Source organism: Aspergillus nidulans, chromosome VIII (assembly GCF_000011425.1).
Source record: "Aspergillus nidulans FGSC A4 chromosome VIII".
NCBI classification, from domain to species: Eukaryota; Fungi; Ascomycota; class Eurotiomycetes; order Eurotiales; family Aspergillaceae; genus Aspergillus; species Aspergillus nidulans.
This window is the reverse complement of record NC_066264.1, coordinates 1,263,371-1,284,726: the sequence shown is the minus strand read 5'-3', so window position 1 is coordinate 1,284,726 and position 21,356 is coordinate 1,263,371. Positions and strand designations below refer to the sequence as shown.

The window sequence follows — 21,356 nt, the reverse complement described above, 5'->3', positions numbered from 1 at the left end:
GTAGCATGTCCTATAACTATGAGCAGGACAAAAATTGGCAATATGGCAAATCTCTCAACGCCAAATGTCAGCTACGCGTCTACATTATTAAGCCAGGACAAAGCGCGGAGAAAGACGTAAAAAGTGCTTGTCGGGTATAATGTTGATTTTAGTTCATAAGATAACCAGGATTGCCTGGCCACATTCTAGGCATTCAAGTTCATGACATAAATATTTTCCTTGATACCGGCAACGTCGTCATCACTCAATTGACATTCATTATAATGGTCATTTCATTTACAGCTTCTGCATAGCAGCCTAGAAGGGGTTTAGCATCGTATATAACGGGCGGGTATCTATACTTACGACATCGGTAGACTGGACGTGGTCCTCGTCCTCCTCGATCTGGGCCTGGAGCTCGTCGATGGAGATCTTTTCATCTTCGACGACCATGTTGATCTGGAGCTTCTTAATACCGAAACCAACAGCGACGAACTTGGAGGCACCCCAAACGAGACCGTCCTTCTCGATAGCGCGAACGTTGGCCTCCATCTCCTGGAGGTTAGTCTCATCATCTATGATCATGTTAGTACTCTATGAGCCAAAACCAACAGGAATGCACTTACCCCAAGGCTTAACTTCGAGAGTGACAATGGACTTGGCGGCCGGCTTAGGACCCTTGGCCTCCTTCTTGGCCTTGTATGCAGCAAGGTTGGCAGCGTGCTTCTTGGCAACCTCCTCATCCTCCTCCTCGTCACTGCCAAAGAGATCCATGTCGTCATCATCCTCAGCAGCGGGCTTGTCCTTGGGGTTGGTAGGGAGCTCAGCACCCTCGGGACCGTAGGCAGTAAACTCCTTAGAGGCATCACCGGGCAGGCTGCCGAACTCGGGCTCGTAAGAGGCAATGTGCTTGTACCAACGGGCAACGTTGGGGTACTTCTCAGCGTCAGGGGCGCTGGAGAAGGCCTTGAAGGTCACGACATCGGCCTGGGAAGGAGAGGTGCTTTTAACGAGTCAGTCGAGCTTCAGCAAAAGCATGAATGTAAGCCAAAGGCGAGAGGCAACACAGAAAAACAAGTCTTCCTGGGATCAGAAACGCGATTTCTCGCAATTGTCGTGTAGTCATACAGCGGGGTCTTAAGCCGCCTCATAAACACGGACCAATCTGTTTTCATCATACAAGTAAAGGAAGCCCGCATAGGAGAGGACAGTAATATCATGATAACTGTTTATGCAATCCGGGGGAGGGTTTGGCAGTCTTACCCAACAACATAGCTGCGAGAGCCGAAGAAGGTGTTGGCAACTGAGGGGTAAAGGATTAGCAAGAAAATGGGATTAGAGAGAACACTGCAGACATACTGGTGAGGCCAGCGTCAGAAACGAAGTCGGTGAAACCCATTGTGAAATATGAGAGGATTATAAGGGGGGATGATTGTGGTGCTGAAAGGAGAGAGAATAAAAGAGGGAGAAGAATAGGAGGGGAAAGGTGTTCTGAAGTAATTTTCGCCTGAGCCCCAGTGGTGAAATTTTTGGCGGCACGTTCGGCACGTGATTTCAGTAGCTAATGGAGCTTGGCTGCCCAGCGGCCCAGCAGATTCCCTGGATTCGAGCTTCCGCCACTCATCTTTTCGCCCTTCGCGGCCGAGGTGGAGCTTTCGAGAAGGCTCGCGTTGATTTCAATGGCTGAGTAGATAAAGGCTTCGACCAGCTTGACTGCGACGCCGATCTGAAAGGGAGACAGACATTATTGTTTAAGAAATTTAACACACTACATATCCTACTCGCTATTATGGCGTCAAGGCTGCAGTTAAGCCGTAGTCGATTGCTGCGCCCATCAAACCTCACGTACACACCTTCGAACCGATTAGTGCGACCATGTCCATCGTTACGCATCCTCCCTCGCGCGCGGTTACCCTCACTCTCAACGAATATTGCCGCCCCTCTATCCAGCTCTAGCATCAGAAACTATGCTAGTGGTCGACCGCACCCTCCCGGTGGGACGCATCGGATGAATCTGGGCGGCGAGCCGGAGAAGGCAGCATTGGAACAGTATGGCGTCGACTTGACGGCCAAAGCCAAAGCCGGCAAGTTGGACCCAGTCATCGGAAGAGACTCAGAGATTCATCGGACAATCCAAGTGCTATCGCGGCGGACCAAGAACAATCCTGTCCTCATCGGTGCCGCTGGTACTGGAAAAACCGCTGTTTTGGAAGGGTTGGCGCAAAGAATCGTGCAAGGCGATGTTCCGGAGAGCATCAAAGGCAAGCGCGTCATTGCTCTTGACCTTGGATCACTTATTGCTGGAGCAAAATTTAGAGGTGACTTTGAAGAACGATTGAAGTCCGTCCTCAAAGAAGTTGAGGAAGCTCAAGGCGGCGTCATCCTGTTCATTGACGAACTTCACACTCTTCTCGGACTTGGGAAAGCAGAAGGAAGTATTGATGCGAGCAATCTGCTGAAGCCAGCACTCTCGCGTGGCGAACTTCAATGCTGTGGTGCCACCACCTTAAATGAATACCGATTGATTGAAAAAGACGTTGCTTTGGCAAGGCGGTTCCAGCCTATTCAAGTCGGCGAGCCTTCTGTCGCCGCTACTATCTCCATTTTACGTGGTATCAAGGACAAATACGAGGTACACCATGGTGTACGTATTACGGATGGTGCCTTGGTTGCTGCTGCAACTTATAGCAACCGGTACATTACCGACCGATTCCTGCCTGACAAGGCCATCGACCTAGTAGACGAAGCCGCGTCTGCTTTGCGTCTGCAGCAGGAGTCTAAGCCAGATATCATCCGAGAGTTGGACCGTGATATCACCACCATTCAAATTGAGCTCGAATCTCTTCGCAAAGAAACGGACATCAGCAGTCGCGAGAGACGCGAGAAACTTGAAGAAGACCTGAAAGCTAAACGGGAGGAGTCCAGAAAATTGACAGAAATTTGGGAAAAGGAGAAGGCGGAAATCGAGAGTCTCAAACGTACTAAAGAAGAGCTAGAACGCACCCGGTTTGAACTGGAGCAAGCGCAAAGAGAAGGAAACTTTGCTAAGGCAGGAGAACTACGATACTCCAAGATCCCATCCCTTGAAGCAAAACTGCCAAAGGAAGGAGATGAGCAAAAGGATCCACAGTCAACTCTTATCCATGACTCGGTCACCGCTGATGACATTGGTGCCGTTGTTTCACGAACAACTGGTATCCCAGTCAGCAAGCTGATGGCTGGAGAAGTTGAGAAACTGATACACATGGAAGATACCCTTCGGCAGTCTGTTCGCGGTCAGGACGAAGCGCTGTCGGCTGTCGCTAACGCAGTCCGTATGCAAAGAGCAGGACTTAGTGGCGAAAACCGGCCGCTCGCGTCTTTCATGTTTCTTGGTCCTACCGGTGTTGGTAAGACTGAGCTTTGCAAGAAAATGGCCGAGTTCCTTTTCTCGACGGAGACCGCCGTTGTACGATTCGACATGAGCGAGTTTCAAGAGAAACATACCATCAGCCGCTTAATTGGCTCTCCTGCTGGATATGTCGGCTACGACGACGCTGGTCAGCTCACTGAAGCTGTCAGACGGAAGCCGTATGCCGTTCTTTTGTTTGACGAATTCGAGAAGGCTCATCGGGATATCTCCGCTCTATTGCTTCAGGTTCTAGATGAAGGCTTCCTCACAGACGCGCAGGGTCACAAAGTCGATTTCCGGAATACTCTTATTGTTCTTACGTCTAACCTTGGCGCCGACCTTCTTATTGGCGCTGATCCCATTCATTCGTCCAAGGCCTCGACTGATGGGGAAATCACTCCGGAGCTTAAAAAGGCCGTCATGGATGTCGTTCAGCAAGCCTATCCGCCTGAGTTTCTTAACCGCATCGATGAATTCATTGTTTTCAAGAGACTTTCACGGGAGGCTCTGAGGGATATTGTTGATATCAGAATCAAAGAGCTTCAGTCAAGATTGGATGACCGGCGTATGACCCTCCAAGTTGACGATGAGATCAAGGACTGGCTCTGCGAAAAGGGCTACGACCCTAAATTCGGTGCCCGGCCGCTTAACCGCTTGATATCGAAAGAAATTGGCAACCGCCTGGCCGATAAAATCATCCGTGGCGAGGTCACATCCGGACAGATGGCTCGTGTCGCATTCAATGCCAATAACGATGGGCTTGAAGTTACAGCGGTCGCCCAGGGCGAGGAACAAGCTTAAATTTTCTTTTTATTTTTTGGAGTTTGGCGAACTTGGATATTCCCTTTTATGGACTTGGTTTATGATATCGCATAGATGGATGGTCTGGGATTGGACATTTGCCTTATGTACAAACTTGTATTAAAATTGTATTTCTAGTTTCTCCTCTCCTGTATATGTACTCACGCTGAACATCTCCCAGCTTACGATGTTAATAAACTTAGTTAATACCTACCCAAAGACCCAAAGTCACCTCGGAACGGAAATTGAAATGGTCCACTAGCTAGCGCAGTAAGTTCAAGTAAGAAAGGTTCTTATAGAAGCTTGGGGCGTATGTGGAAAATTTGACAGGTATATTGGACTTGGTCTTCTCTCTTCCCTTTCTAAGTTTTCTTAGCTAATTTGATATCAAGGTCTAAAAGGACGAATTGGAGAAGAACTTTCTGGGTCTCTATACGTCGGTAACTCACGAAGAAAGAATGCCGGTTGGATTTTCTGATAAGGTGGAATGAAGTGCCTAAAATATATCGTTTACGACTTGCGTCACTTAAACCTAAGCTAAGACTGTCTACCAATTCCAGCACTCGGATTATTTACACTAAAATGACTTGAACATTTACTCAGTTAAAGATAAGTGCTGAAAGCATTAAAGCGCGAAGCTTACTTTAGGATACTTTAAAACGTAGTAGAACATTAATGAAAAAGGAATAACCTCGCCTTAAGCTTATGGTATTGTATAATTTTCGGGGTCTAAAAATATTAATCAAAAGGTAATTTTGATGATATTTAGTCAATATGGGGGCAGAAAGGTAATGGCGGTAACTATTTCTTTTCCTTGTCCTATTTTTGCTCTGCAAAGAAAATATAATGATAGACAAGGGTATGTCAACGTTTCAGGTTCTTGGAGAGCAAAGGCTTGCAATCTATATGTGACGCTGCTTTTTGATTGAGAAAGGGCAGACAAGAAGTTGTATCATGAAGTTCTATATACACATGAACCTGATTCTCAAAACACACTACTCAAACGCCTGGTGATACATAGCCAAGGAACAACCGGGAAATAGAAGGTCAAGGGAGGATGCGAGCAACTAAAGCTTGACACTCTTGACCAGGTTCTTCTTAATACCGGTAAGTTCACCGGCGTAGCCACCACGGCCCTCACCACCCTTGTAAACCTGGCGAACGCTACGAAGCTTCTTTTTCTTGTCCTCAAAGCGCATCCTCTTCTTGACACGTGGGTTGCGGTTGAGCTTGTTACGCTTAGGTGCAAGACCCTTGTTCTTCTCGATCTGGTATGTGATGGCACGTTTCCCGTCGGGACCAATCTCTTCTTGAATCTCGACATGGCCTCCTTCACGAGCGGCTTGGGCTTGGGCTTCGGCGAAGGCTTTCTTATCCGCTTTGCGCTTGTTGGTGCGGGCCGCAACCATGTCATAGTAGTCATCATCTGATTCGCCATCCCCGCCCTTCCTGAGCTCCTGAGCGACCCGGTGGTCTTCATCGTCACTGTCTCCGCCAAGCTCCTCAGCGCCCTCGGCCTTTGACCTACCACGCTTCTCGGCCTCTGCGTTCAAGCGAGCCTGACGATCCCGCAGGCGCTCACGGTAAGGAATATCCGCGTCACCACCCGCATCACGGCCAGCTGCGGTTCGCTTGTTGGACTTCTGTGCAATCTGGGAGGTGTAGAAGCGGAGGGAGCGTTTCTCTTTGGCCTTCTCTTCAGCTTCTTTGGCCGTGAGGGCGTCCTCGTCACCAAAGTCAGAATCGTCGGCGTCTTTTGTCGGGGCATTCGTTCTCTGACTGGCACGTTTCCGGATTTGTTCTGTAACAAGTTTCGATAAGCCTGCGAGGTTTGCTTCTGTCTCTTCGAGTTTCCTGGCTCTCTGGGCTTCCGCTTCCGCCCTTACTGCTTCGGCAATGCGTTGGGCCTTGGAGAGCTTCTTCTTATTCTTTTCCTTGGGCGACTTGAGTTCCTTGTCCATTGTTGCGTCGTCGTCGACATCGGGAACATCAACGTCTATATCGCTCTCAATGTCTTCCTCAATCTCTTCCTGAGATTTGCTCTCAACCTCAGCGAGGTCCTTGACGGTTTCCCAAAGCTTCCGGAACTTTACGAGGCAGTTCATGACCGGATGCGAGCGTAATTGAGCTGGAGATAATGCAGTGAGGTTGTCGGAAGTCTCATTGGCGGAGGTTAGAAGCATAAAGTACATGCTGATTGCACCTAGATAGGCTGACAAAGCGCGATGCTTGATAATGGCAACGGGGGCATGATCCGCATCTTCGGTCACGGTAGAAGCTTTAGCGGCATTTGTGAGAGAATGATATGTGGGTTGAAGGTCGAGAAAGTCCTTTGACAAAGGTTCAAACTCGGGGTATCTTGACTTCAGTATTTTTAGCTTTTCCTCTGTGCCCATATCGTCTGTGATTTCCAGCTGCGGCAGGACTTCGGTCATGGCTCCAGTGTCATCCTTAGCGTCATCTTTGCCGGACTCGATCCATTCGGTCTCGTCAAAACCAAAGTCCTCTTCGTTGATTTCCCGTAGATGCTTCTGCTGTAGTCTTTTCGCTTCCTCTTCCTCCTCAAGAGCATCGGCTTCCGTTTCGATTTGATCAGCGTGGTAGAAATCTTTCTTGGATGAGCCCCAAGCGGCAAGAGCCTCTTCCTCCTCCTCGGATCCCAGGCTTCCACTCCGTTTCTTCTTGGATTTTGATGAGAATTGCTCTAAATCATCGTCGTCATAATCGACCTCATCTTCTTCGTCCTCATCCTCCAGATCTTCGTCCTCGTCGACGGACTCGTAGCCCAGGACCTCCTCGTCTGATAATTGGAGCGCTTCCTCTGAACAGCAGCTGAGTTAGTAACAGCACTCAACATAGGATGAAGAATCGGGCACTACCGCATACCATCCTCTGCGACCTTGCGTCGTCTCTTTGCTTCTGGCGCTTCGTCCAGCAAAATCTGGTCTCGACCAGCCTGGAATTCATCCTCAGAATCATCAAATCTCTCCTCAATGTCGAATCTATAGGGCTCTTCTTTGTCGGTATTTTTGGCCGCTGGACGACCGCCGGCCTTTCTTTTCTTACCCATGACTGATTTGGGAAGTTGTGATAATTCTGTTCGGGCTTCGGCTTCTTCAATCCAAAAAATCGATAATCTCCGCGATAAATTTTTGGGTGAGACCTTCACCGCCCTCGAGGCTCTAGTCTCGAAGAGGGGAGAAGCACATGTTTTGGTACAATACGTTCTGTAACCATAAATACAAGATTCAAGATCGTCGCACTGCGATTTGGTAAGTTTGTCAAAGTCTCCGCGGAGTGCGCTCCTTCTTCATCCTCTGCGGAAAGATTAAAGAACGGAAGCTACGACTGATACAGCACGCAACAGGGCCTTCGTCCTTTTATCATTTCCCTTTCTCTTCCCTTCTTTCTTCTCCTCCCTCCATGCATCCATCCTTACCCTCTATCATTTACGACGCTTCCCCCACGGCCTTGGGGATTTCAGCTGTCTTCGGTGCACTCTTCTTCTATACACTCGTCAAAATGTTCGGCTTTCTAGCTCGTGAGAACCAGTTTGTTGTGGAGGGTCGGGTGAGTCTCATTGTGGCATCTGTCGTCTCTGATTTGGGCATTACTAACAAGTTGGGCTTGCAGACCGTGGTGATCACCGGTGGCTCGGAGGGTATGGGCAAGGCCGTTGCCTGCCAGCTCGCCCAGAAAGGAGCCAATATTGTCATTGTCGCTCGGACACTTCAGAAGCTCGAGGAGGCCATTGAAGCCATCAAAGTACGCTCACCTTGAACATTTCTATGTGCATTTGATCAATGTTTCTACTAGGGTTCCGCTGCCAATGTCAACAAGCAGAGGTTTCACTACATCAGTGCTGACCTCACGAAACCCGAAGAATGCGAACGCATTATGACCGAAGTCACCGAGTGGAATGACGGCATGCCCCCTGACATTGTTTGGTGCTGCGCTGGATATTGCACTCCTGGATATTTCGTCGAGACATCCGTCCAGACACTCAAGGACCAAATGGATACCGTTTACTGGACTGCGGCAAACACAGCACACGCAATCCTGAGGAAGTGGCTTGTTCCCATTAACCCTAGTCACCAGCGGCCATTGCCTCGACGACACCTCATCTTTACTTGTTCTACCCTCGCCTTCGTGCCCATTGCTGGGTATGCTCCATACTCCCCTGCTAAGGCTGCCATGCGTGCCCTTTCAGATACGCTGTGCCAGGAGATTGAAGTATATAACGGCTCTCGCGCTTCCAAAGAACGAGCCCGTGCCACTCCAGCCGATGTCAAGATTCATACGGTGTTCCCCATGGGTATTCTCAGCCCTGGATTCGATAACGAGCAACAAATTAAGCCTGCCCTTACAAAGCAGCTCGAGTCGGCCGACAAGCCTCAAACACCCAAGGAGGTTGCTCGGATTGCCATCGAAGCCATTGAACGAGGCGAATACCTCATCACTACAATGTTCGTCGGCGACGTGATGAAGGGTGCTGCGCTTGGACCTAGCCCTCGAAATTCTTGGTTCCGGGATACGTGCACTGGTTGGTTGAGCAACTTACTATTCCTGGGGGTTGTTCCCGATCTTCGGAAGCAGGCATTCAACTGGGGAGCAAAGAATGGTGTTCCAACCTCGCCGTCGGCTTAGGCTTAGCTTGGCTGAACTGACTTCATGAAAAGCGTTTTCCATTCATTGTCTGGTGTACGGTTAGATACCCTCGAGTGCCTTCAATGTTCATCCTTATTACTCTTGTACATCCTTACCCCTAATGCCCTAGATAAGCGGCCACAGCAATTAAGTGACTACTTCATTGGCCTGCTTTTTCCATGATCTATGCCATGCTCTTCATGCTCTTACGACGTCCATAATCCTAGGGGATGCGCCGTAGATCGCTCTTAGATACACTGTCTAACATAAAGATGGATTCGGCAGAATAAGCTTTTGTCGTTGCCCCAAACGCGCTTATTCCCTGGTGTTATTGAGGTCACAGTGAAAAATCCCAGTTTGCATTGTTTGTGACGCCGTTATTTTCTTTTGGTTGTGTATAACTCAATCTTCTGGAGCTGTGATGGAGAGTCCTAAAACCGGAGTTTTCTTCAGGTCCTCTATCAATTACAACTGCGGGTGTATATAAGCACCGAACTATTACCATCTTTTCATTCCCCACCCTTGTCTGACTATAGAATAAAAACCAACGTGTTTTCCTTATACATGACATGGAACACTGTGGTGTCGCATACTAGCCCACGACTCTAACTCTAGGGCTACATTGCTTAAGCACCTGGTATATTACTTCCTTCCTTTGGTTGTCTTCGTCATTGACACCGCTGCACTTGGCACAACGGTCTCCTTCAAAGAGCGAGGCGAGGCTGATCTGCCAACTGGAAACAAGCGCATCACTCACAGTGAAGGAAGCCAAGATCGCAAAATAGGTAGTCACCACTTTGCTCTCAGCTTCACCATACAGTTGCTGTTGAATGAATTCTGCATAGAATGGCCGGACTGAGACCACAGCGATCTAATTACACTGAGCCTCCCCATACCTTGAAGAGCCACAACCAGCACCTCTGGAATTTCAGCAGAGAAGCAAGGGCGCACCCATCCATCAAATTCGCTCCAGTCAGTGACTTTTAATAAACTCCCTTTATAGATCTCATCTTCATGCCATTCACCGCTTCAGTACGCACTTGAAACTCCCCGTCTTCATCTACTTCGTCAAATGCCACAAGAGCTGGTACCATGCCTCCGCACACCCTTCCGCTAACAGCCCACTACAATCACTCTGCCGCCCATCTGCTCTCCACATTTCTCCCCATACCTCTCCGCTATTCCTCCGCTTCCCCGTGATTATATCACTCTTCTACACCGTAATATCTCGCTCGAGACATTCGTTTTTTTTTTTTCGGATTCTACATCGTGCCCTAGGTGTTGCTGGTTGCTGCTGCGCGCCGTGCGGACGGACACCTAGCCACTATGGCAGGTAGTTTTTAGACGCTGGAATATTATTGATATCCTTGCGGAACCAGGCATTACCGGGACAATGCGGCCGCGCGTGGAGGCAGCAGTGCGAAAGGTGAAAGTGCGGCGCTCCCAGTTGCTCTGATCTGGACATTGGTGGATAAGCTGGATACGTGTAATTGGGACACTCGCGTTATGGATATGCTTTTGTGTACTTTGGACTGCTCTTTCTGTGCACTGGTAAGAGCACTGGTGCAATGGGCGTCTATATTATGCATAGATGGCGACCTGGGTCGCCTCTGTATAGCGTCAGGATATATAGAATATAATGACCATGTTCTGATATGTCGTGCCGATAAACAAACCTATATTTCGTATAAATCTAGCGTTGCGTAGAGTGTCGGATTTCTATGTGCATAGGGCAGTAAGTCGATGGTTCTGAGGCAAGAACACACAAGGGAGAGATCGGTTTCCATCTGAACCTGGAACTTGACCTGGAGATTGAGAAAAGAGTATCATACTAAACATGTAATAACTCCCAGCCATCCTTTTTTAGAGACACGTAACAGCTGGAAAAGGTGATCATGAATTTTTTTCTTTTTTCTGCTCACACGGCTCATTGGACATGAGTGCAAACCAGCCACGCTGGGAGAAACCTGTCCGCGAAAATATACACACAATCGACTGGAGGTCTTTCCGAAATGGCAGTGTTCCCCAAGCAATGACGGATCCTCCAAATCGAGATACAATTTTCCGTCAGCCGTCTCCCCGTGCTGCGATAATTGCACTTCCCCGTGCGGAGAAGCGCTGATTTGCATCTAGCCGCCCCTCACATAATTCCTCCTACCGAACCCGCGGCCACCGCGTCGCACGTCTACCACTTCATCTCGTGGGGCTTGTCGCCGTTTCGGAGGCTGAAGGTAGCGGCGAGGTAGCTGCCGAGGAAAGCTTCCTTCTTGATGCTGGCCAAGATGGACTGGTCCACGGCCTTCTGGTCACTGGCGCGGGCGCTCGCGACAACCTTCTTCTGTAGATGACAGCAAAGTTAGTTGATTAGTTAACTAAAGAGCGGACATTGATCACGCAGAGCTCAATTGTCGTCTATCCAAGGCGGATTAGGATAACGTACCTCAGGCTTTTCTCCCTGCTTGAAGAAAGCCTCCTCGGTCTTCTTCTCGTTCTTCTTCTCCTTGGTGAAGTAGCCGGGGGCGGAAACCTTCTCGATGGTCTGGCTGTCAACACCGCTGATGTCGATGCGCGTGCTGGTAGCGATGACGTAGCGAGCGTTCACCCGTCGGAGGGGGACACCGTTGATCTTGAAGGGACCGGTAACGAGGAGGACACCCTGGTCAAGGTGCTTGAGGAGGACAACGCGCTTGCCACGGAAGCGACCGGCGAGGAGGATGAGGACGGTACCGGGCTGGAGGCTCTCCCTGAGCTTGGTGGGACGAATAGCCTTGCGGACCTGTTCAACAGAGCGAAAACCATGTCAGAATCCTGATCCCATAGCGATTTCAATTATGCAAATTGTTCTTGTCATGAATGCCGGAGAATGCGGTTTCATTATGATTCATGTTCCGTCTAGTATCCCAATCCATCATTTGCCGCCTAGTCCATTGACGCGGCGCAACCATCGCAATCGTCCATATGAAACCGCATCCTCCATTCCTTCCGACAATTGCATTCGTATCTGCACGGGGTGTACTGACTTTCTTGGGCTGCGACTCGTCATCAACAGGATACCATTTCTGGGCCTTCTGGGACGGCACAAGCCTCTGGGCCTTTCCAAACTGCTTCGTCGTGCCAACGTCCGACATTTTGGCTGCTGATGACGAAGAAGACCTGAAAAGAAGTAGGGGGTGGTTGTCGACGGCGGGTGGTTGTTGAGATTGGTGTGTGACGGTCGACTCACTGTCCAAAGGCGGAGTGGTGAGGTTTGTGGGAACGCAAGCCCTATCAGTTAGCCGAAAGGCGCTAGTGCCAATTCGGGATCCTACTGATAGGTCGCCACTATGGCCTGAGGCATCAGGTACGGCTACCCGCAAAAGCAAAACGCGCAGTCGGTCTCGAGCTCCCCGAGCCAACACACTTCCGCTTCTGAGACCTGGACTCTGGAGCTCTCGAGCTGACGTATCTTCCTCACGTTTGCTGCTTCAACCACACCACGTCGTCGACGTGGACTTAGATACTTGCAATAATCGAAACACTAGGAAATCATCCTCTCTTCATAAACATTTCTTCTTTGTCCATCGCGAGAATGTCTATAACGCCAATTATCACATTCAAGGCGGGTATCTGTGACCTCGAGGTGAGTTTGTCAATGCGTCAACACCATGGCCTCTAAGCTCATGTAACTAACTAGAAGTCATCCATTTGTAGACTCAGTCCTCGGGTGTCCATGCCAAACCTCAGCCGACACCCGGATACCTTTACCTCTATTCCGAAGATGAATTGATTCATTTTTGCTGGCGCCCTCGAAGTGCTCCCCACACAGAACCTGAGTTAGACCTGGTGATGGTTCCTTCTGATGCGACATTTACGCCCTACCGCGCAGACAGCAAACCCACGAATGGCCGAATTTACGTCCTCAAATTCTCATCAAGTTCCCAGCGGTATCTCTTCTGGCTTCAATCCAAATCCCAACATGAGAATGCCGATCCGGCTTTCTGGAGTGCAAGGGACCTTAAGCTGGGTTGGATTGTTAACAAGCTTCTGCAAGGCGAAGAGTTTGATGTGGAAAGGGAGATTGCGACTATCCCAAAAGGCCCATCCAATGGTGATGACGATGAAACCATGGAGGATGTTGAAGGCGTGGACCATGACCCAAACCACCCTCACGGAGGTAGTGGTGGCGGTGCAGGACCGGATGCGACTGGGGGAGACGTGAGAGAGGAGGGACAGGAATCGAGAGAGGGCGGAGCAGATGGCGGACGAGCGTAAGTTAGGTACATATCTCAGCAATTTATGTTGCGGGTACCATGTCTTCCGTTCGTGCTTTAAGCCGTGGGAGTAGACCTACTCTTCACAATATGATTTTTACTTTCCAGTCTTGTTCAAAGATTGTAAACTGACCCGGGCGATTCCCTGACAGGGCTGCCGTTGACTCCGACGCCTCGGCTGTGGTACAGAACTTTTTAAGGTCATTCGGAGGAAACCAATCTCAGCAGGCCGAGCAACCTTTCACTACACTACAAGATCTTCTGTCACCTTCGACCACGCTGCCTTTCTTGGACACTTTAAATGTCGAGGGCGTTGATAACCTCTTGAAATTCTTGCCCCAAGAGCTTCTCATCCTAGCGCTGCAGATGGAGGACCAGTTGGCTTCCCAACAACGCCCCGAAACTGCACAAGAAGTTCTAGACGCCCTCAACCTTTCGCAGAAGAGGAACATTCTTAGAAAGATCCTACGCTCACCGCAATTTACGCAAAGTCTCGCAAGCTTGACCGTGGCTATAAGGGACGGAGGGTTACCGAGCATCAGCGAAGCCCTAAAGATTCCAGTCGAGAATGGGGGCTTCATGCGTCGAGGCGGTGTTCCGCTTGGGGGTGGTGATGCAATGAAAGCGTTTATTCAAGGCGTTCGGGATTATGTCAAGGACTCGACGCAAGGGAACCGCATGGAAACTGATTAATCTATATTGAGTTGAGGCCGTTTGTTTGGCAGATTTGTAACTATCCACTTCTGCTCTAGATGATCAAACGCGGCATGCTTTGTTATTTTTAGGCCTTGGCGCGGAGTTAGTAACAGGCAGCACCGTTTAAGAAATCAAACTAACGCGTTCCTGATGGTAGGGCATGGTGACCCTACTATAAACGCAAGAAAATAGTAGTACCCGCAAATGGGAACAGTAATAACCAAGAAGCAGTTTGTTGATAATCCGAGGCAAGGCAGTCAGTGGGTAATATGTACAGCTGAGGAACAAGAATAGAATCACGGGCAAGACAAGCGTCGCTGGACCGCCGCTCAGCCATACAGATTTAACATCCCGCCAACAAGCCCCGTTTTGGCCGCAGCTGGCTCAAAGCTAGACGACAGCGGCAATCCGGAGAAGACACCTTAACTGTGCAGACTTCCCATTTTTGCTTTTTTATCTTTCTCTCGTTTCGCGTTTGCGTCAGCCGCCTGCGTTTGTTATCTCTTTACTTTCCCTACACCCAGTTTTTGTTTTCCGCACCGTGCCAGCTGCGACACCCCATTCTACTACGTGAGACGTATCGAAGTATCTCCACAGCATTCTCATCGCCGCAGCTTGCGATGTCTGCATTCGGCTAGTCAATCAATTCTGCCCACCATGGCGTCAAATAGCCATGACCGCGGCTCTAGCGACGAGAATGATATCGCCGACCACTCAATCCCCTTACAAGACCTTACCGGCCCGCAGGAACGAGGACGAAGGTTAAGTAGGGTAGGAAGCCGGTTGTTCTCAGGTCGCTCGTTAACAGAGAGAGGACGGCCTTATGAACGATTATCGGAGGACTCGCCCGTTGAACATGGAGGTCATACTACGGGCTCACACTCTGCCGAGGGCGCAAACCAATTTAATGTTGAAGACCCCGGAGCTTTCGCGGCAGCGATGTCGTCGGTTGGTCTTGGATTGGAAGTCTCTGGGTTTCAGCACTCACAACCGAGCGCATCCCACCTAGCCGCACACACCCGAGATGAATCGGAGTCCGACATGGAGTTTGTCCGTATAGATAGCGTCGACCCTCACGAAGCTGAACACTACCTCTCACCATCCGAAATATACCCAGATACCACTCCATTGACTAGTATCCGACATGTGCAACCCATTAGCGGTGCTTCAATTACCCCCAGCGGTTCGCAAGATCCATCGAATGCGCCCTCCGTTCGGTTCGACGACAGTCAGATGGGGTCGCGATTGGGTGATGATTTGCATAATATGGAGAGCGGTTATAGTGGACGGCGCCGCGCGGAGAGTGTCTCGAAAGACGGGGGACGTTCGCTGTCCCCCTCAGTCTCCGGATCAGCACTGCTGCGCGCAAGTTCGATGATGAAGTCAGTTTCTCAACGTGTCGTGAATTTGAGTAACGAGCCCGAGGTGGTAGAGCGGTCTCTTTCAAGAGACTCCCATAAGAGTTCTCGCATGGAGGCTCCTCCCTCACTTCCTTCTCTTACAGACTATGCGCACGATGCGCCGTCCAGTTCTTCGTTGAACGAGCAATCTGCCAGGGAGAAATCTGTGAATAGCAAAGCTTGGAAAGGGCTGAGCAATCCATTGCGTGGAAAAGCTCTTGGGTTTCTTGGCCCAGATAATGCGCTTAGGATGTGGTTATGTGATATTCTCGTCCATCCGCTCACAGAGCCGTTCATCTTGGTCATCATTGTCGTGCAGACCATTCTCCTAACCATTGAATCAGCGCAATCGGAATGGTCTCATCCAAGGCTGCCACACTGGGGCTTGAACCGTATGGATTATCCTTATTTTGTGATCTTCATTATCTACACTGTCGAACTTATTGCGAAGATTTTAGTATCTGGGCTCTTCTTTAATCCAACCGAGTACAGTACAATAGACCGGTCAAAAGGGATCACGACAGCGCTGATGGAAAAGGGTAAAAACCTCATCACACCACAGCGGCAATTCTCCATAAGGAAATCATCAGCACAACCGGAACCCCAGCAAGCATCGATCATACGAACCTTCACAGGCGGGCTAAACCAGCTAGAGCAGCAGCTGGCTGATGATCCTCTTCAGAAGCGCCGTATCCGTCTTGCTCACCGCGCCTTCCTACGGCACTCCTTCAACCGACTGGACTTTGTCGCGGTGCTTGCATATTGGGTGAGCTTCGTCTTAAACTTAGGAGGCGTCGAGAATACGCACCAGCTCTACGTTTTCCGAATGCTCAGCTGTCTGCGTATCCTGCGTCTTCTCGCGTTGACTAGTGGAACATCTGTAGGCTATCACGCCAGCGTCTTGCACCTTATTTACTGACTTGAATCAAGGTTATCCTTCGAAGTTTGAAGAAAGCTGCTCCCTTGCTGGTCCACGTTGCTTTTCTAATAGGTTTCTTTTGGCTTTTGTTTGCCATTGTAGGGATTCAGAGTTTCAAGTCGAGTTTCCGGAGAACATGCGTCTGGCTTGGAGAGGAATACGGCGAGCAAAACTTCACCATGAATGATCCGTTCGGGACACTTCAGTTCTGTGGTGGCTGGCTTGATGAAACAGGCACTCAGAGGCCATGGTATTCTTCCGATGGATTTGAAAGCGACTCGAAACCCAAAGGGTTTATTTGTCCTCAAGGATCGATATGTGTCGAAGGAGGCAATCCTTACAATACGACCATGAGTTTCGATGACATCTTGCATTCGCTCGAACTCGTATTTGTCATAATGAGCTCCAACACCTTCACTGATATCCTCTATAACACCACTGACAGCGATTACCTTGTAGCTGCACTTTTCTTCGCCTGCGGCTTTGTGATTTTGAGTTTGTGGATGGTGAATCTGTTGGTTGCTGTTATAACCCACTCTTTCCAGGTCATTCGTGAAGAAAGCAAGCGAAGCGCTTTTGCATCTCAAAAGATTGAGGCGTCCGAGGAGGAGGAGGAGTCTTCCCGCAAAGTTAGCACGTTGAAGCGCATCTATGACGCGACGTATTGGTTCTGGATTGCCGTCATCATTTTCGACCTTGTTATGCAAGCCCAGAGGAGCTCTAGCATGGGTGATGGTCGGGTCCAGCTCATTGACAATTGCGAGATTGTCGTCACAGTTGCTTTACTCGGCGAGATTTTACTGCGATTCATATCGGATTGGCGCAAATTCCATCAGAGCCGCCGCAACTGGGTCGATTTGGCACTTGCAATAATCACCTGCATCATTCAAGTTCCTGCTATTAGGAACTCTAAACGAACTTATGATATCCTTACCGTCTTTCAAATCCTCCGATTCTATCGAGTCGTTCTAGCATTTGCCGTCACAAGGAATCTCATCACGCTCGTCTTTCGCAATGCCGTTGGTCTACTGAACCTGATCCTCTTTGTGTTTCTCATCACATTCCTCGCCTCTATATTTGCAACGCAACTCTTCCGCAGTCAGATTCCGCGAGAGGATGACGACGGAGGTACGATTGAGATCACTTTCTCTGACCTATACAACTCATTCCTTGGAATGTATATAATACTATCCAGCGAGAACTGGACAGAAACCCTTTACAACGTCACCTCATACACATACAGCTTCAATACGGCCTGGATCTCAGCAACATTTGTGATTTTGTGGTTTATTGTGGCCAACTTTATCGTTCTGAATATGTTCATTGCAGTCATCCAGGAAAGTTTCGACGTATCAGAGGATGAAAAACGGCTTCACCAGGTCCGAGCGTTTCTGGAGCAAAAGCAAGTCGGCAGTGCATCTCAAGGAAACTTGTCTCTTTCCAAAATCCTCAAGCTCGGACGAGGTTCGGCTCGCTTTAAAGACCCGCTCGACCATGGCCCCGCAGCGCTAGATATGCTCTTGAAAGATGCCGTTGTTCGTGAATTTCTCGACGAAGAGATGCCTGAAAACCAGCGCCGCGAGGAAGCTTCAATCGCGAGAACCGCAACCACAGCGGAAGGGCTCGTTGAGCCTGGCGTATTTTCACGCCTCTGGACTTCGGTCACGTCGTCGGTTCTGCGCCGAGAACCTAATCCATTCTATTCCAAGCTGAAAATCTCACGGGCTTATGAAGAACTGGGCCCTCAGGAGATGGTTCGCGAGGTGGTTTCGGCGGAGCAGCAAAGAAAGCGAGAGCAGCGAGAATACTTAATACGCCATCCTACGTACAACACGTCCTTATTCTTGTTCAAGCCGGATAACCCGGTTCGAAGGCTTTGCCAGCGCATGGTAGGACCGGGTCGAGGGTCTCAGCGCGTGGAGGGTGTTGACCCATATAAACCCGTCTGGTATACCTTTACTGCTGTTGTTTATGCTGCTATAGTGGCAATGGTTATCCTCGCTTGCATAACTACCCCGATCTATCAGGCTGTCAACTTCCAAACTGATAGAGACTGGTTCACATACACCGATCTAGGCTTCGCCATCTTGTTCTCCATAGAAGCACTCATCAAGGTTATCGCCGACGGTTTCTTCTGGACTCCCAATGCGTACTTCCGTGGCTCATGGGGCTTCATTGACGGGATTGTTCTGGTGACCCTCTGGATAAATGTGTTAAGTGCGTTGAGTTCGGAGCGCGGTGTTTCTCGGGCGATCGGGGCGTTCAAAGCTCTGAGAGCGCTAAGGCTGCTTAACTTCAGTGATAGCGCCAAGAATACATTCCACTCCGTCATAATCGTTGGAGGATGGAAAGTTATTGCTGTGAGTTTTTCGCCAATTTCCCACCTTTCCCTGTACTAACTGCTCTCAGGCTGCCTTGGTTTCGATGAGTTTTCTGATTCCGTTTGCAATCTATGGAGTAACATTATTCAATGGCCAATTGATGGAGTGCAATGATGACGGGATAGCGGGAAGCTTGGACGCTTGTGTTGGCGAGTTTATGAGCTCACCGTTTAATTGGGACGTTCTCGCCCCTCGGGCTGTGTCGAATCCTTGGTACGACTTCGATAATTTCGGGAATTCGTTGTTCATTCTCTTCCAGATTGTCTCTCAAGAAGGCTGGACGGCGGTTCAGTCCAGCGTTATGAGCATAACGGGCCTTGGACGGCAGCCAGAAACCTTTGCCGCACCAGAAAATGGGCTGTTTTTCGTGGTGTTTAACTTGCTCGGCGCCGTCTTTGTTCTGACGCTGTTCACGTCTGTGTTCATGCGCAACTACACGGAGCAAACTGGGGTTGCCTTTCTGACAGCTGAGCAGCGTTCTTGGCTTGAATTGAGGAAATTGCTCAGACAAGTTTCACCCTCCAAGCGGAGGTCCAGTGAGAAAAGCACGTCCTGGAAGCAGTGGGCTTATCGAGTGGCCTATAAAAAGCATGGTCGTTGGGCAAAATGTGTTACCACGGTCCTTGTGCTTCACCTCATACTGCTGGTCATTGAATATTACCCGGAGAACTATCTTTGGAACTTGGCTCGAGATGGCTTATTCTTCTTATTCAACTTCGTCTACATTGCGAATGTGCTCCTCCGTCTGGTCGGACTGGGTTGGCACCGATTCAGTACAAGCTCCTGGGATATGTATGCCTTGCTTGTCGTTCCCAGCACTGTCATTACGTCCATCCTGAACTTCACGTCATATGAGCAGCGGAAGACGATTGAGGTGTTGAACAAGCTTTTCCTGGTTGCTATTACACTACTTCTCATCCCCCGCAACAACCAACTGGACCAACTTTTCAAGACTGCAGCGGCTAGTTTCACGTCCATTGGAAACCTACTGGCGACCTGGTTTGTTATGTTCCTGGTCTACGCCATCGCGATGAACCAGGCTTTTGGACTTACCAAGTTTGGCGGAAATGAAAACGGAAACATCAATTTCAGAGACATCCCAAGGGCTTTGATCCTGCTTTTCCGGACGAGTTGCGGCGAGGGCTGGAACGAACTCATGGAAGATTTCGCAACGATGGAACCACCGCTATGTACCGCCATCACCGATGGGTTCTTCGGGAACGACTGCGGAAGCAAGGGCTGGGCCCGAGCATTGTTTATCTCGTGGAACATCATCAGCATGTACATTTTCGTTTCCCTATTTGTCTCGTTGATCTTCGAGAGTTTCTCCTACGTCTATCAGCGAAGCAGTGGTCTTTATGTCATCAGCCGGGAAGAACTTCGCCGTTTCAAGCAGGCATGGGCTGAATTCGACCCAGAAGGCACAGGCTACATTACCAAGGAGCAGTTTCCACGGCTGTTAAGGGTACGTAGGCCAAGCAGTTCTACTAATACAAAGCTAACGAGTGGCAGGAACTTACGGGTATATTCGAAGTGCGCATATACCAAGGTGATTTCATGGTCCCGCGCATCCTCGACGAATGTAGAGTCGACAAGCGCGACTCGCTTCTGGCACACAGAAGAGTCGTTGAGGGAGTTGACCTTGACAAGCTCGCCAAGATCATTCGCAAAATCCCTGTCAATACTGTTAGGGAACGACGAAAGCGACTTAACGAGCTCTACGAAGAAGTCCTCGTGTCTGCGGACCCGAGGTACGGCATTACGTTCCACTCGTGTCTCATGATCCTCGCACATTATAATGTGATTAGCGACAGCAAGAGTCTCAGACTCGAAGAGTTCCTACGACGCCGGGCGAAGTTACAGCGTGTGGAGGAAGCAGTCCGTCGCAACACAGTAATCGGCTTCTTCAAAACACTCACAGCGACTCGAGAGTTCCGAAGAAAGATCGAGCACAAGAGATCTGCTAGGATGACTTTCGTGCCTCAGTTCAACGTCCCCGAAATCTATGTGGATGACGAACTGCAGGAAGACCAACAGTCCCAGGACGGCCCACTGGGGTCGGCGCGCAGCAGCGGGGCGGAACCATCGATGCTTTCGCCCACATCGACGGGCCGTGGAGAAGCTGGACCGTCGCAGCTTCCTCGGATCAACACAAATGTCGGAGATCGAATGAATTCTGAAGCCAGCTCGCCGTCGGAATGGTCCAACATTAGTATCTCCCTGTCACCCGGCCGCGAACGAGCGCACACAACCAGTTCATATGATCCGCCAAGTTTCTCAGAAGGAGCGTCGGCGACCTCTGAGCACTCGCGCCACCACAGCGCGATGGCAGTGCAAGATGTGATGCAGTCACTAGGCGATTCTGCGTGGGGTGAGAGTATCCGTCGCAGTTTCACGCAGCGACGACCAAGGGAACGACCAAGGGACGAGACATAAATAAAGCGCCGCTGAAGTGAGACGAAACGAGCGATGATACGACGAACTCTCGACTACTGATGCTCGTGAACTTGATGCTCTTATACTCTATACGGCTTTCTATGTACTTTAGACTATGGTTGGCCTAAATACCTGATGTTCTTGATTTTGTTTATTTTTTCACATTGAGACTTCAAGTTGTTTGTGAATATTTTGCCTTGGATGCATAGCAATGGCGTGCTGGAGTCCTATCTAGACAACCTAGTTTGTTTATCTTTTGCTAAGTTCCATGTTTCTTCTCTTGTCACCCCTTGCTTCTATCATTGGTAGGTAACTTTGAACCTTAGAAGGTGGGAGCAGAGCACCGTATGCGGAAGCTGATCCCAATCCGCAACCCGTCTTCGTCTTCTTCTCAACCTCCAATTTCTCTTCTCGATCTCTACTCCGTCGCTGTTTTCATAAACTACCAGCTTGCAT

The 21,356-nt window shown here is 49.7% G+C and overlaps 7 protein-coding genes across 7 annotated transcripts, besides 1 other annotated feature; 4 read left to right on the top strand and 3 right to left on the bottom strand.

Moving 5' to 3' along the window:
• Positions 1-21,356: part of a sequence feature (contig 1.16 792..451587(-1)) that runs on past both edges of the window.
• Positions 126-1,453, bottom strand: ANIA_01162 (translation elongation factor 1 subunit beta). The gene is made up of 5 exons (XM_653674.2): positions 1,339-1,453; positions 1,243-1,282; positions 606-982; positions 346-554; positions 126-297 (listed from the first exon to the last, which is right to left on the bottom strand). The coding sequence occupies exons 1-5, from the start codon at positions 1,376-1,378 to the stop codon at positions 277-279; spliced, it is 687 nt and encodes a 228-aa protein (XP_658766.1). The 5' UTR covers positions 1,379-1,453; the 3' UTR covers positions 126-276.
• Positions 1,725-4,400, top strand: hsp78 (chaperone ATPase HSP78). Its single transcript, XM_653675.2, has one exon. The coding sequence runs from the start codon at positions 1,769-1,771 to the stop codon at positions 4,169-4,171; it is 2,403 nt and encodes an 800-aa protein (XP_658767.1). The 5' UTR covers positions 1,725-1,768; the 3' UTR covers positions 4,172-4,400.
• Positions 5,239-7,270, bottom strand: ANIA_01164 (rRNA-processing protein SAS10; the record flags this gene model as incomplete). Its single annotated transcript, XM_653676.2, has 2 exons — positions 7,058-7,270; positions 5,239-6,992 (listed from the first exon to the last, which is right to left on the bottom strand). The coding sequence occupies exons 1-2, from the start codon at positions 7,239-7,241 to the stop codon at positions 5,239-5,241; spliced, it is 1,938 nt and encodes a 645-aa protein (XP_658768.1). The 5' UTR covers positions 7,242-7,270.
• ksrA (3-dehydrosphinganine reductase) lies at positions 7,516-8,865 on the top strand. Its single transcript, XM_050613203.1, has 3 exons — positions 7,516-7,741; positions 7,805-7,936; positions 7,988-8,865. Exons 1-3 carry the CDS (start codon positions 7,595-7,597, stop codon positions 8,816-8,818), a joined length of 1,110 nt encoding a protein of 369 aa, XP_050469036.1. The 5' UTR covers positions 7,516-7,594; the 3' UTR covers positions 8,819-8,865.
• ANIA_01166 (60S ribosomal protein eL6) lies at positions 10,495-12,028 on the bottom strand. The gene is made up of 3 exons (XM_050613202.1): positions 11,839-12,028; positions 11,259-11,594; positions 10,495-11,156 (listed from the first exon to the last, which is right to left on the bottom strand). Exons 1-3 carry the CDS (start codon positions 11,944-11,946, stop codon positions 11,004-11,006), a joined length of 597 nt encoding a protein of 198 aa, XP_050469035.1. The 5' UTR covers positions 11,947-12,028; the 3' UTR covers positions 10,495-11,003.
• Positions 12,252-13,901, top strand: ANIA_01167 (uncharacterized protein). Its single transcript, XM_653679.2, has 3 exons — positions 12,252-12,437; positions 12,509-13,065; positions 13,221-13,901. Exons 1-3 carry the CDS (start codon positions 12,387-12,389, stop codon positions 13,759-13,761), a joined length of 1,149 nt encoding a protein of 382 aa, XP_658771.1. The 5' UTR covers positions 12,252-12,386; the 3' UTR covers positions 13,762-13,901.
• On the top strand, positions 14,422-20,900 carry cch1 (calcium channel protein CCH1; the record flags this gene model as incomplete). The annotated part of the gene is made up of 4 exons (XM_653680.1): positions 14,422-16,044; positions 16,095-18,443; positions 18,493-19,929; positions 19,977-20,900. 4 exons carry the CDS (start codon positions 14,422-14,424, stop codon positions 20,898-20,900), a joined length of 6,333 nt encoding a protein of 2,110 aa, XP_658772.1.